The following is a 15,426-nucleotide window of genomic DNA, read 5'->3' on the forward strand; positions in this document are numbered from 1 at the left end:
GTAAATAAGAAACTTGGAAACAGGCATTTTCTTGATGGAGAGCAAGCAGTAAGAGAGAGGGTAAATAACAAAATTGCAAAGATTGAGTAGGTAATTATTGCAGCAATCTTTCTGAAGTTTTGGGAGACCTTAAAAACTGATGCAGGATGAAATGAAAGGACTTTTTTTTTTTTTAAAGCTCTTTATTGGAATATAATTGCTTTACACTATTGTACCAGTTTTTGAGGTACACCAAAGTGAATCAGCTGTATTTATACATATATCCCAATATCCCCTCCATCCCGCGAATCCCTCCCACCCTCTCTGTCCTGGCCCTCTAAGGCATCACCCATCATCGAGTTGATCTCCCCCTGTTATACAGCAACTTCCCACTAGCTATTTTACATTTGGTAGTGTATCTATGTCTGTGCTACTCTCTCACTTCATCCCAGCTTCCCCTTCGCTCCCAACCCCCTCACCCCAGCCGCGTGTCCTCAAGTCCATTCTCTACATCTGCATCTCCACTCTTACTCTGTCACTGGGTTCATGAGTACCATTTCTTCAGATTCCATATATATGAGTTAGCATGTGGTATTTGTTTTTCTCTTTTCTTCCTGTATACTTTGCTCTGTATGACAGTCCCTAGGTCTGTCCACCTCATTACATATAGTTCAATTTCTTTCCTTGTTATGGCTGAGTAATATTCCATTGTATATATGTTCCACATCTTCTTTATCCATTCATCTGTTGATGGGCATTTAGGTTGCTTCCATGTCCTAGCTATTGTAAATAGGGCTGCAGTGAGCATTATGGTACATGTTTCTTTTTGGATTGTGGTTTTCTCTGGGTATATGCCCAATAGTGGGATTACTGGGTCATATGGTAGTTCCATTTTTAGTGTTCCAAGGAACCTCCAAACTGTTTTCCATAGTGGCTGTACCAACTTACATTCCCACCAACAGTGCAGGAGGGTTCCCTTTTCTCCACACCCTCTCCAACATTTATTGTTTCTAGATTTTTTGATGATGGCTATTCTGACCGGAGTGAGGTGATACCTCATTGTGGCTTTGACTTGCATTTCTCTAATGATTAGTGATGTTGAGCATCTTTTCATGTGTTTGTTATCCATCCCTGTGTCTTCTTTGGAGAAATGTCTATTTAGGTCTTCCACCCATTTGTGGATTGGGTTATTTGCTTTTTTGGTATTAAGCTGCATGAGCTGCTTATATATTTTGGAGATTAATCCTTTGTCTGTTGCTTCGTTGGCAAGTATTTTCTCCCATTCTGAGGGTTGTCTTCTTGTGTTGTTTATGGTTTCTTTTGCTGTGCAAAAGCTTTAGTTTCATGAGGTCCCATTTGTTTATTCTTGATTTTATTTCCATGATTCTAGGAGGTGGGTCAAAAAGGATCTTGCTTTGATGTATGTCATTGAGTGTTCTGCCTATGTTTTCCTCTAGGAGTTTTCTAGTGTCTGGCCTTACATGTAGGTCTTTAATCCATTTGGAGTTTCTTTTTGTGTATGGTGTTAGGAAGTGTTCTAATTTTATTCTTTTACATGTAGCTGTCCAGTTTTCCCAGCACCACTTACTTAAGAGGCTTTCTTTTTCCCATTGTATATTCTTGCCTCCTTTGTCAAAGATAAGGTGCCCATATGTATGTGGGTTTACCTCTGGGTTCTCTATTCTGTTCCATTGATCTACCTTTCTGTTTTTGTGCCAGTACCATACTGTCTTGATCACTATGGCCTTGTAGTATAGTTTGAAGTCAGGGAGCTTAATTCCAACTCCGTGTTTCCTTCTGAAGATTGCTTTGGCTTTTCGGGGTCTTTTGCATAGAAATCATAAGATTTCTTGTTCTAGTCCTGTGAAAAATGCCATTGGTAATTTGATAGGGAATGTGTTGAATTTGTAAATTGCTTTGGGTAAAATAGTCATTTTCACAATATTGATTCTTCCAGTCCAAGAACAGAGTATGTGCCTCCATCTGTTTGTATCGTCTTTGACTTCTTTCATCAGTGTCTTATAGTTTTCTGCATACAGATCTTTTGCCTCCTTAGGCAGGTTTATTCCTAGATACTTTATTCTTTTTGTTGCAGTGATGAAAGGGAGAGTTTCTTTAATTTCTCTTTCTGCTTTTTCATTGTTAGTGTTTAGGAATGCAAGAGATTTCTGCACATTAATTTTATATCCTGCTACTTCACTAAATTCATCAATTAGTGCTAGCAGTTTCCTGGTAGTCTTTAGGGTTTTCTATGTATAATATCATGTCATCTGCAAAGAGTGACAGTTTTACTTCTTTGCCAATTTGGATTCCTTTTATTTCTTTTTCTTCTCTGATTGCTGTGGCTAAAACTCCCAAAACTATGTTGAATAATAATGGTGAGAGTGGGCACCCTTGTCTTGTTCCTGTTATTAGAGGGAATGCTTTCAGTTTTTCACCATTCAGAACAGTGATGGCAGTTGGTTTGTCATATATGGCTTTTATTATGCTGGGGTAATTTCCTTTTATGCCCATTTTCTGGAGAGTTTTTATCATAAATGGATGTTGAATTTTGTCAAAAGCTTTTTCTGCATCTATTGAGATGATCGTATGATTTTTATCTTTCAGTTTGTTAATATGATGTATCACATTGATTGATTTGCATATATTGAAGAATCCTTGCATTCCAGGGATAAACCCCACTTGATCATGGTGTATGATCTTTTTAATGTGCTGTTGGATTCTGTTAGCTAGTATTTTCTTGAGGATTTTTGCATCTATAGTCATCAGTGGTATTGGCCTCTAATGTTCTTTTTTTGTGACATCTTTGCCTGGTTTTGGTATCAGGGTGATGATGGCCTCATAGAATGAGTTTGGGAGTGTTCCTCCTTCTGCTATCTTTTGGAAGAGTTTGAGAAGGATAGGTGTTAACTCTTCTCTAAATGTTTGATAGAATTCGCCTGTGAATCTATCTGGCCCTGGGCTTTTGTTTGTTGGGAGATTTTTAATCACAGTCTCAATTTCCCTTCTTGTGATTGGTGTGTTCATAGTTTCTATTTCTTCCTGGTTCAGTCGTGGACGATTGTACTTTTCTCAGAATTTATCCATTTCTTCCAGGTTATCCAATTTATTGGCACATAGTTGCTTGTAGTAGTCTCTCATGAGCTTTTGTATTTCTGTGGTGTCAGTCGTTACTTCTTTTTCATTTCTAATTCTGTTAATTTGCGTCTCCTCCCTTTTTTTCCTAATGAGTCTGGCTAATGGTTTATCAATTTTGTTCATCTTCTCAAAGAACCAGCTTTTAGTTTAATTGATATTTGCTATTGTTTCCTTCATTTCTTTTTCATTTATTTCTGATCTGATCTTTATGATTTCTTTCCTTTTGCTTACTTTAGGGTTTCTTTGTTCTTCTTTCCCTAATTGTTTTAGGTGTAAGGTTAGGTTGTTTATTCGATATTTTTCTTGTTTCTTGAGGTAGGACTGTATTGCTATAAACTTCCCTCTTAGAACTGCTTTTGCTGCATCCCATAGGCTTTGGGTTGTTGTGTTTTCATTGTTATTTGTTTGTAGGTATTTTTTGATTTCCTCTTTGATTTCTGTAGTGATTTCTTGGTTGTTTACTAGTGTATTGTTTAGCCTCCATGTGTTTGTATTTTTTACAGTTTTTTTCCTCTAATTGATATCTAGTCTCATGGCGTTGTGGTCAGAGAAGATGCTTGATATGATTTCAACTTTCTTGAATATACTGAGGCTTGGTTTGTGACCCAAGATGTGATCTGTCCTGGAGAATGTTCCATGTGCACTTGAGAAGAAAGTGTATTTTGTTGTTTTTGGCTCGAATGTCGTATACATATCAATTAAGTTGAGATGGTCTAATGTGTCATTTAAAGCTTGAGTTTCCTTATTTATTTTCTGTTTGGATGATCTGTCCATTGATGTAAGTGGGATGTTAAAGTCTCCTACTTTTATTGTGTTACTGTCGATGTCCCCTTTTATGGCTGTTAGCCTTTGCATTATGTATTGAGGTGCACCTATGTTGAGTGCATAGATATTTACAATTGTTATATCTTCTTCTTGGATTGATCCCTTGATCATTATGTAGTGTCCTTCCTTGTCTCTTGTAATGGTATTTACTTTAAAGTCTAATTTGTCTGATAAGAGTATTGCTACTCCAGCATTCTTTTGACTTCCATTTGCGTGGGGTATCTTTTTCCATCCCTTTACTTTCAGTCTATATGTGTCCTTTGGTCTGAAGTGGGTTTCTTGTAGGCAGCATATGTAAGGGTCTTGTTTTTGTATCCATTCAACCAGTCTGTGTCTTTTCATTGGAGCATTTAATCCATTTACATTTAAGGTGATTATTGACATGTGTGTTCTGATTACCGTTTTCTTAATTGTTTTGGGTTTGTTTTTGTAGGTCTTTTCCTTCTCTTGTGTTTCCTACTTAGGAAGGTTCCTTTAGCACTTGTTGTAAGGCTGGTTTGGTGGTGCTGAATTCTCTTAACTTTTGCTTGTCTGGAAAGCTTTTGATTTCTCCCTCAAATCTGAATGAGATTCTTGCTGGGTAGAGTATGCTTGGCTGTCTGTTTTTCACTTTAAGGGCTTTCAGTATATCCTGCCAATCCTTTCTGGCCTGCAGATTTTCTGCAGAAAGATCAGCTGTTATCCCTGTGGGTTTTCCCTTATATGTTATTTGTTGCTTTTCTCTTGCTGCTTTTAATATGTTTTCTTTGTTTAATTGTCGTTAGTTCGATTAATATGTGTCTTGGTGTATTTCTCCTTGGGTTTATTCTGTATGGGACTCTCTGCACTTCTTGGACTTGATTAATTATTTACTTTCCCATGTTGGGGAAGTTTTCCACTATAACCTCTTCAAATTTTTTCTCAGACCCTTTCTTTTTTTTCTTCTTCTTCTGGGATACCTATGATTTGAATGTTGGTGTACTTAATGTTGTCACCAAGGTCTCTGAGACTGTCTTCCATTCTCTTTATTCTTTTTTCTCTTTCCCGTTCTATGGCAGTTGTTTCCCCCATTCTATCTTTCAACTCACTTATTTGTTCTTCTGCCTCAGTTATTCTGCCATTTATACCATCTAGAGTATTTTTAATTTCGGTTATTTTGTTATCTATTACTGTTTGTTTGCACTTTAGTTCGTCTGAGTCTTTATTAACTTTCTCGTATTTTTTTATCTTTTGTTATCAAGATTTTGAATCATCCTTACTATCATTACTCTGAATTCTTTTTCAGGCATTTTTCCTATTTCCTCTTCATGTATTTGGTCTTGTGTATTTTTACCTCGTTCCTTCATCTGTGACATATTGTTTTGTCGTCTCATTCCCCTGCTCCTTTGGATGGGCGGGATTGTGTTCCTGTCCTGCTAGGTGTTTGGCCTGATGTTCTTCGTACTTAAAACTCATTCAGATCCTCCCAGGTGTCAGGTCTGAAGGCTCCACTGGGGGAGGATCTGCTTGCAAGCTCCTATATGGTTGCAGGTAGGATTCAGTTCTTCGAGGGCTGTTGGACTGACAGCCTCAGTTCCTCAGAGACTGTCTGCGAGAGACCCCCCTCATTTCTTTGCCATGTGGGTCTCTCCAAAGGGCAGCTCACATATGGCAGTTTTTATTCTTCTTCTTAACATGGTGGTCACCCAAGGTGGGTTGAGTGCAGGATTTCCCAGGAAGGGAAACAGCACAGTTGGAACCCGCAAGTGGCGCTGTTACCTCAGGTGTGTCTGGGACTTGGCGCAGGTACAGCTCTGATGCGCCCATAGCCCTCAGTATCTGAAGCAGCTCGGAGAATGGCTGAATCGGGTGTGAAGCCAGGACTTCTTTTAATCGGGAGAAGAAATATTAGACAGGTTAAAAATCTTAATGAGATTTGGGGAAAATCTGGATTTACTCTTGAGGTTGGTGCGAATTGCAGTGAAATAGGGATGCATAGGCTGTGGACCATCCTTGAAGGCCAGTTTGAGTTAGAAGTAAATTAATTTACAATGATTTTATTTTGTATGATTATCATAGGTATCTTAGAGATGTCATCAGTTATATATGTATATTTTTTAAGCTTTTTATTTAAATATAGTTGCTTTACACTCTTGTACCAGTTTTTGAGGTATACCAAAGTGAATTAGCTGTATTTATACATATATCCCCATGTCCCCTCCCTCCCACCTCCCTGTCCTGGCCCTCTAAGGCGTCACCCATCATTGAGTTGGTCTCCCTTTGTTATACAGCAGCTTCCCAGTAGCAACTTCCCACTAGCTATCTAGTTATATTAATAATGTAACATTTATTAAGTATTATTTTTCCTTGAGGATGACTTTAGCTTGATATATTATCTGCTCATTCCATAGTAGTTCTGTTTGTGAACTATTTCTTTATTTCTTCAAAAATGCTTTATACATTTAATAGGAAATTCAAATAGGATATGTGTCTTAAGTAGAAAGTGGAAACCCTTGTCTCCCTGTAAGCCAGTGTATTATTTTCTTTAGTGTCTGGACTGTTTCTGATTATTTGGGAAGGGAAAAATAAGAAGAGAAAAATATAAGCTTTCTTTTCTAATAAGATTTGCGTGTTATTTATCAATCAATGATAGATATTCCCTAAATTTGGATGCAAATTAAATTTGTTGCTTGATGCCTTTCTGAACTACCCTATTTAACAAGTTATAGCCTCCTTCTCCTCCTCCTCCTGTTTTTCTTTTTTCTCTGTAGAACTTACCACATTTTTTACTTCTTCTGGTGTAAATTGCATGAGCATAAGAATCTTAATAAATATCTGCCAAGTGAGAGAATGAATGTATGTGTTTTCTACTGAGCTAATAGTAGATATGCTCAGAATGTGTTTTTAAAAGCCCTTTGCTGTTGTAATGATTTTAAGCATTTTACTCTCTTTAAATAGGAGAAAGAAGCATGCCATTCATAGTAGTGACACAACATCTTCTGATGAAGAACGCTTTGAAAGAAGGAAGTCAAAGAGCATGGCAAGGGCAAGAAATAGGTTAATATATTTTTAATTGTTAATGGTAGAATAAAGGAATAACATTTTAAGCTTTTTGAATGTGATTCTCATCTATACTAGCATTTTGCTAACAGGGGTATCACATATTTTAGACTAGAGTAATATACTGAATTAGTTTTTACTTAGTAAGTTTTAGGGTTGAAATCTAACTGTGGGAAACTTCCCATAAATTACTTACTGTGTAAGTACTGGATAAAATAGTGTGTGGAAAGGTAATGGAAGAGCCAGGGGAAGAGGCCGACCTCTGTGACAATCTCTTCTTCATTACCTGTCCTCTAATCCAGATCCATTTAAGGAGGTTGCTTTAGATGCTTGTAATGATTATAGTGCTCAAGAGTAAGATTTGGTTTTTAATAGAATTATTTCAGTAGCCCTTGGGTTTTGTTGGAAAACTTGTTTTAGTTTTGGTTTAGTGAGTGCCTCTGATTTGCATAACTAGGGTAAATGACTCATTGCTTCATGGCTCACTAAAATCTTGAGAGTTTTCAGTGGGGGCAAGATTCAGTATTTTGTCTAGTAAGTAATTAAAGCATCAGATTATAATTTATTCTTTAAGATTTAAGTTAATTTTCTAGCTTATATTTATAATACTATGGGTAAATTTTATTTAGAAATTTTACATTTAAGAAAGCATTTCTATAATTTGGCATCATATTTCTGCTGTAGAAATACCAAGTTTTCAGTTAACTTGGAAACAAGTTTTGATTGATGTAGGTTGTTTGCTGAAAAGAATTATTCATGTGGGTGATGGAAAGAAAATGTAAGACAAAAATCTAAGTTTAAATAAAAGAATTTAATGCCTCTTTAATCTGAACTCTTCTGATACTTGCTTTGGAAATATATTTTTAAAGTAAGTTAGGATTCAGAAATGTCAGTGAAAGTACGTTCATTATAGAAGCTATGTTTTTTTGAGGCTATTTATGTCATATTTTGGGGTTTATGCAGTGTTAAAAGAGGAAGTAGATTATATCTTCTTAGAGGTAATTAAATTAATATCGTATAGGATTTTAAGTAGCTAAAAATGTTTTTTAAGGTAGTTACATGAAAGATAATGCTTAGTTCTCAAAGTAGAATCGAAAATTGGTTTCCCTTGAATAAAAGGGAAGGAAATTTATTTCTTCAATCATGTAGACTGAGTAGACATAACCACCTAACGTGAAGATAAATTTAAGTATTATAATAAAGCTTGAGTTTATTTAATGTCATATTATAGTATATATAGCACGTCTTTTTATTTTATACTTATATAATAAGGAATGTCAGGTTTGTTAAGTTTTCTAGTTTAGACTTGATTGGGCTCTTTGGACAAATAAATTCATGATCTTATTTGCTTTGTCTAGTAAATAAATTTATTTCTGGTCTGTTGAAAAGAATTTAAGAAAAGTAGTTTAAAAATATGAAATCTCTTGTCATTTTCTGAGTTATGAGAAAAGGGAGAAAGATGAAAGTGTGTCAAAGATTTAAACTTATTTATGACATAAAGAATATGAAAGTTTTTGATGCTATCTACTTGAATATTTATGCATTTCAGATGTTTGCCTATGAACTTAAGAGCAGAAGATTTAGCTAGCGGTATTCTCCGAGAACGTGTCAAAGTGGGTGCAAGCTTAGCTGATGTTGACCCAATGAACATTGATAAATCAGTAAGTTTTGTAAATAGTTTTCTAGAAATACCTTTTTTTCTCTCAAAAGGTTATTGTTTCTAATGCAACACACAATAAAAGTAGAAGATCACCATTATTAGTAGCTTTTTTTTGTTGTTGTTTTTGTCATGTGGCATGTGAGATTTTAGTTCCCTGACCAGGGATCGAACCCGTGCCCCCTGCAGTGGAAGTGTGGAGTCCTAACCATGGACCACCAGGGAATCTCCCAAAGTATATATATTTTTTTTTTTTAAAATTAATTTATGTATGTATGTATGTATGTATTTATATGTATTGGCTGCACTGCATCTTCATTGCTGCACACGGGCTTTCTGTAGTTGTGGAGAGTGGGGGCTGCTCTTCCTTGTGGTGTGCGGGCTTCTCATTGCAGTGGCTTCTCTTGTTGCAGAGCACAGGCTCTAGGCATGTGAGCTTCAGCAGTTGCAGCTCGTGGTTTCAGTAGATGTGGCTCGCGGGCTCTAGAGTGCAGGCTCAGTAGTTGTGGCGCACAGGCTTAGTTGCTCCACGGCATGTGGGATCTTCCTGGACCAGGGCTCGAACCCCATGTGCCCTGCATTGGCAGGCGGATTCTTAACCACTGCGCCACCAGGGAAGCCCCGAAGTATAATTTTTTGAATGCTGTTTAACTTTATATGTAAACTTTATGTTTAAACTTTAGTTTCTGCTGAAGGTTTGTATTTCAGAATAAGATTATCTCATAATTTAAAAAGAAATCTATAAACAGATTTCTCTTTAAATTATTTTGTAATACACTTTTTCCCTTCTTTCCAAGGTACGGTTTGATAGCATAGGTGGATTGAGCCATCATATTCATGCACTAAAGGAAATGGTAGTATTCCCACTTTTATATCCAGAAATTTTTGAGAAATTTAAAATTCAGCCTCCAAGGTGAGTAATGTCATAGATGTTTATTATTTTTATTACTGTTATCAAATTTCAATTAGTAAGTGATTATAAATCTAAATATTATTTATAAATATTTCATATGTTTTTATTTGATGTGTTTTAGCAGTGAGAATTAGGAATGAAATTTTATTATTTAGGGCTCAAAAGATGTGGACTAAGTGTGTTCTTGAAGTTTATATTTCAGCTTTTAAGTCAGACACAGGATAAAATTCTTTATGTAGGGCTTGAATTTACAGGTGGATTGCCTAAGTGGATTTTCCTTAATTTGGTCTCCTAATAGCATTGTTTGATACTATTTATTGTTTAGTCTTTGAAAGCACAGTTTCAATGAAGTTTTTCTTTTACTTAATGATGTGGTATTTTTGAAATGGTAAGCTTGATAGTTTACTTTTATGATCAGATTGTGTTTGATCATGAGGTGGTTAGCTAGTTAACTGTTAGAAAAGGCTGAGAAATTATGTCAGAGGAAATTGGGCAGAGTAAAATATTCTGAAGATGTGCATATAGACTTAGATTTAAACTGCTAAATATCCCTTTTTATTTAAGAAGTACTTTTATTCAGATTTGTTTCTAATTTATTATTCATGTGTTTAAGGATGTAGAAAATCTTATTAAAGAGTCATCTTCTATTTCAGTGGGTAAAGAGTTGGCCTATAATTCTGCAGTGGCTTTTAAAAATCATAATAGCAGTTTATTTACTTTTCATATGATATAACTTGAATTTTAAAAATAATTGTTATTTTTTGAAAGCCATTAAAGTAGTATAGCCTTGGGAGAAACTTTAAAAAATGGAGTTACAAACAAAAAGTGTTATAAGCAGAAAGTAATCCTACTTCTTAGGGATAAACAATTTTTATATTCTTTACAGCTTTATTTTCTACATGCATGCATATATTAAGTTTGTATTTTGCTTGTATTATGCACATTTAAACATTTAATATAAATTAGATTATTCAATAATACCCTTATGTAACTTTATTTTTCACTCTACAATATATTATAGACACCTTTCCATACCAATAAATAATGTGCATATTATTCTTTTTGACATCATACTAGAGTTTAATTTACAGATGCAGTGGAGTATTTATCTGTCCCTTATTGGCAGATAGAATTTAGGTTTTTTAAAAATCTGTCTTTATAACAGTATTTTGAGTATTTCTACGTGATGTAGTGTAAAATGTGAAATTTTTGGGTCATAGGGAAAACACCTTTAAAATTTTGATGTAGCTTACTAAAGTTACTCTCTACTCTGATTGAACTATTTTTTGTGTACCAAAATTTGGTTCTTGGAGAACATCCTTGAGGACTCTCAGCAAAGTGAAACTTTTGTCTTTATACTACAGAAAGCTATCTCCGTGTCTAATAATAATAAACTATGCATTAGTACAAAAGTATATGGGAGGTGCATGCTTTTATATTGGTGCTGGTGGTAACATTTGTTTACTTCTAGTGATTATTTGTTCCTCTAGGGGCTGTTTGTTTTATGGCCCTCCTGGCACAGGTAAAACCTTGGTTGCCAGAGCGTTAGCTAACGAATGCAGTCAAGGAGACAAAAAGGTGGCTTTTTTTATGCGAAAAGGAGCAGACTGTCTGAGTAAGTGGGTTGGTGAATCTGAGCGGCAACTTAGGCTTCTTTTTGATCAGGTAAGTGAAGTCAGGTAACATGAGAATATCTTCTTTAGAATACTTAATGCTTTTGGTCTGTAAATACAAACTGTTCATGACGAGTCATATTTTCCAATCAGTATGTTAAATTTAGGATCAGTAATCTGAATTTGTATGCCTTAGAGGTATTTAATAGCAGTTTCACTAGTACTAATTTAATATGACCCACAAAGTATTGCGGTGACTACTAGGCATATAATACCATGTTAATTTGAGAATACTGGATATAACATGTATATCACTAGATTGTAATCTTTTAAAAAAATTATTTATTTATTTATTTGTTTATTTATTTATTTTTTTGGCTGCGTTGGGTCATTGGGTGTTTGTTGCTGTATGCCAGCTTTCTCTAGTTGTGGCGAGCGGGGGCTGCTCTTCATTGCAGTGCTTGGGCTTCTCATTGCAGTGGCTTCTCTTGTTGCAGAGCACGGTGTCTAGGTGCACCAGCTTCAGTAGTTGTGGCACACGGGCTTGGTAGTTGTGGCTCGTGGGCTCTAAAGTGCAGGCTCGGGCTTCCTGCCAATGCAGGGGACATAGGTTTGATCCCTGCTCCAGGAAGATCCCACATGCCATGGAGCAACTAAGCCCGTGTGCCACATAAAAAAAAATAAATAAATAAATAAAATAAAATGCAGACTCAGTAGTTGTGGCACATGGGCTTAGTTGCTCCGTGGCATGTGGGATCTTCCCAGATCAGGGTTCCAACCCTTTGTCCTGCATTGGCAGGCGTATTCTTAACCACTGTGCCACCAGGGATGCCCCACTAGATTATAATCTAGTTGAGGAAATAGAACAAACATAAAAAGTTAAGTATCTGTGCAAGAATTCTCACAAAGCAGTATATCATTTATATTCATGAGTTGTAAATATGGGGCTTAAAAGAATTCAGTATTAAATGAATGCTTTTAAAAGGCAAAGTAAGGGGGCAAGCTTCTGTTGAACACCCATTACTGAGCTGATGTGTATCAAAGTCCTTTGTAATTGGTAAAACACTTCAAATATTATTTTTAGTTACTATTAGCATTAAAAACTGCTGTGTTCTAGATAATGGCTCTAGAAAGAGGAATAAAGTAAAATTTTTAGCTTCAAGGTGCTCAGTGTCTATTGAGAAGTCAAACATATGCAATCTTCATGTTTCAAGAGAATTTGATAATAATTAGAAAATAATATAAAATAACATTGATGGATTAGGGAAAAATTAGCTTGGGAATGCTGGCAAATTGTCCAATGACTTAATTTTAAATTTTTGATGGAGTTATACTTTTTGCCACTTCATACTGGGAGTAGGAATGTCTCTTGGTTTTATTCAAAACCATAGCATAAATCATGCTGCTTTTTAAATCTATATTTACTTTATTTCTGTTTCATGGTTTTCTTCGTGGGTAAGAGTATTTGAAATGTTTGCTTTCTTTTTAAAAAACTTCTCATAATCATTATTGTCTTTTTAAATGAGAAGGGTCTACATTTCTAAATTAAGTCTATGATCTATTCATTAAATGAGATGAAGGAGGTACAGTTGGCCTTCCATATCTGCTGGTTATGCATCCACCGATTCAGGCAACAGTTTCATCTCTGGTTGGTTAAATCCACAGATGTGGAATCCGTGAATACGTAGGGCTGACTGTACTGCACTATTTTATATAGCGGACTTGAGCATCCTTGTGCTTTGGTATCTGTGGGGAGTCCTGGAACCAGTCCCCCATGGATACTGAGTGATGAATGTACAATATATCAGCTAAGAGTTTGGCCTTTTGTTCGGAAAAATGTTAGTTCATATCTGGCTTTACTATTAAGTATATAACTTGAAGTAAGTGAAAGCATCTGATCCTTATTTGCCTCTTCTATGAAATGGGGGAGATAGTACCTATCTAACTGAACTACTGTGAGTTTTCACCGAAAGGAAGTATATACAGTTGACTCTTGAACAATGCAGGTATTAGGGGCACCAACTTCTGTGCAGTTAGAAATCTGTGTATAACTTTTGACTCCCCACAAACTTAACTACTAATAGCCTACTGTTGACAGGAACCCTTACCAGTAACATAAACAGCATGCATGTTTTGTATTGTGTATTATATACTGTATTCTTACAATAAAGTAAGCTAGAGAGAAGAAAATATTAAGAAAATCATGAGATTTACAGTACTGTACTGTATTTATCACAACCAAAATTTTATGTTGCCTGAATATAAGATGAATTCTCTCTCTCAACCTACATCAATGTTGTCTTTTTTAAAAAAGTTTTTAAAATTTTATTTTGTTTATTTATTTTTGGGCTGTGTTGGGTCTTAGTTGCGGCATGAGGGATCTATGTTGAGGCATGTGGGATCTTTTATTGTGGTGCGGGGTTCTCTCTAGTTGTGGTTGTAGGGGTTTTTTTCTCTTCTCTAGTTGTGGTGCACAGGCTCCAGGGTGCGTGGGCTCTGTAGTTTGCAGCACACAGGCTTTCTAGGTGAGGAGTGTGAGTTCAGTAGTTGTGGTGTGCGCGGGCTTAGTTGCCCCACGGCATGTGGGATCTTAGTTCCCTGACCAGGGATTGAACCTGTGTCTCGTGCTTGGAAGGTGAATTCTTTACCTCTGGACCACCAGGGAAGTTCCAATGTTGTCTTATATGATACAAAACACTGTAGATGTTATACATATTACTAACACCAGACATCAAAAACGAAAAGATAATATGAAAAAGAAATTCATATTTGTTACAGGTATAACGATTCATGCATTGATAACAAAGAAGCAGCAGTATGATTGTTTCATGGTTGCATAGCCTGTACACTAGTGAATGAATTGTTCTAAAATCTTTATGGCATACACAGATTACAGTCACATTCATAATACAGCATTGGAGACATTGTTCTATCGGGAAAAAAACTTTCACCTGTTATGATTGGCTGATATGCAGTTTCTTCAATTACGAGAGAGAGGGGCATGCTGTACAGTAATGTAGTTCTCTGAAAGCAAAGTTATACAACTAAAAAAACACATTATTAAGTTTTTATTAAGTATCATTCACCTTACACCTATGTAAGGATAGGCTGTCCATTTCAGTACAAGTCTTGCTCATGATGTTCTATACAATGAATACTTTAAGTGATAATTATGACACAAAAATGTCTCCTACAGTTCTTGCCGTACAGTTATTAGATTTTCACATGAAGACACTGGCACATATACACAGTAGGTCAGTTTATTAACTGTACAGAATGATGACTGTTTACTATTTATTAAATGGAAGTGGATTATCATAAAGGTCTTCATCTTTGTAATTTTCATATAGAGCAGGCTGAGGTAGAGGAGGAAGAGGAGGGGTTGGACTTGCTGTCTCGGGTGGCAGAGGTGCAAGAGGTAGGGGAGATGGAAGGGGAGGCAGGAGAGACAGGCACACTAGGTGTAACTTTATGGAAATACACCGTAATTTCTGCTTGACTTTTTTGCCTTTTCATTTCACTAAAAATGTTTCTGTATGGTACCAATCCTTCTTCCACCGTTTGCTCTAGTCTCAGTGCCCATATCATAGACGGGTACATGTGGTAAAAGCAGTGAAAAGCAGTCTTAAGTAATTGGAACCTTTCTGCCAGATTGTCTAACGTCAGTTTGTTTTCTGGCACTGCTTCTTCTTCGCGTTCTTGCTTATCGCCTCGCACTAGTTCGGAAGCACTCATATCCATCAGTTCATCTTCTGTCACTGCCTCCAGTGTTGTCTGTTAGCCCTTGAATTTCTCCAAGATTCAAATCTTGAAACCTTTTGTGCCTCACTGTTTTTTTGCCATGTCTACAATCTTTCGTAATTTCTTTAAGTGGCTCCATCATGAATCCTATGAAGTCACACACAGCATCTGGACACAGTTTTCTCCAGCAGGAATCTATTGTTTTGGGCTTGATGGCGTTCATGGCTTTTCTCTAACAATAATGGAGAGAAATGGTGTAATCCTTCCAGACATTCATGATGCTCTCTATTGGGGTTCCTTTCCATAGTGTTGACAATCCTTTCCACAGTGTCCTGTCTGTAATGAGGCTTAAAGATCCTTACGAACCCCTCATCTAGAGGCTGAATTAGAAATGTTACGTTTAGGGACAAGCAGACCACTTCGACACCTTTGGTATTGAACTTGTGGAGTTGTGGTTGGCCAAGGGCATTGTCCAATATCAAAACAACTTTTAAAAGTCGGTCTCTTACTGGAAGGGTGCTTTCTTACTTCAGGGATGAAGC

At 36.2% G+C, this 15,426-nt stretch overlaps 1 protein-coding gene across 4 annotated transcripts in view; it reads left to right on the top strand.

Moving 5' to 3' along the window:
* The window catches only part of ATAD2B (ATPase family AAA domain containing 2B), a 148,521-nt gene that overhangs the window by 41,941 nt on the left and 91,154 nt on the right, over positions 1-15,426 (top strand). For all 4 annotated transcript variants that reach the window (XM_057741165.1, XM_057741166.1, XM_057741167.1 and 1 more), the window contains exons 9-12: positions 6,859-6,957; positions 8,510-8,621; positions 9,415-9,530; positions 11,021-11,195. In XM_057741165.1, coding sequence (XP_057597148.1) covers positions 6,859-6,957; positions 8,510-8,621; positions 9,415-9,530; positions 11,021-11,195 — 502 coding nt within the window. The remainder of the gene's footprint in view (positions 1-6,858; positions 6,958-8,509; positions 8,622-9,414; positions 9,531-11,020; positions 11,196-15,426) is intronic.

This window comes from Hippopotamus amphibius, chromosome 7, assembly GCF_030028045.1.
Source record: "Hippopotamus amphibius kiboko isolate mHipAmp2 chromosome 7, mHipAmp2.hap2, whole genome shotgun sequence".
Taxonomy (NCBI): domain Eukaryota; kingdom Metazoa; phylum Chordata; class Mammalia; order Artiodactyla; family Hippopotamidae; genus Hippopotamus; species Hippopotamus amphibius.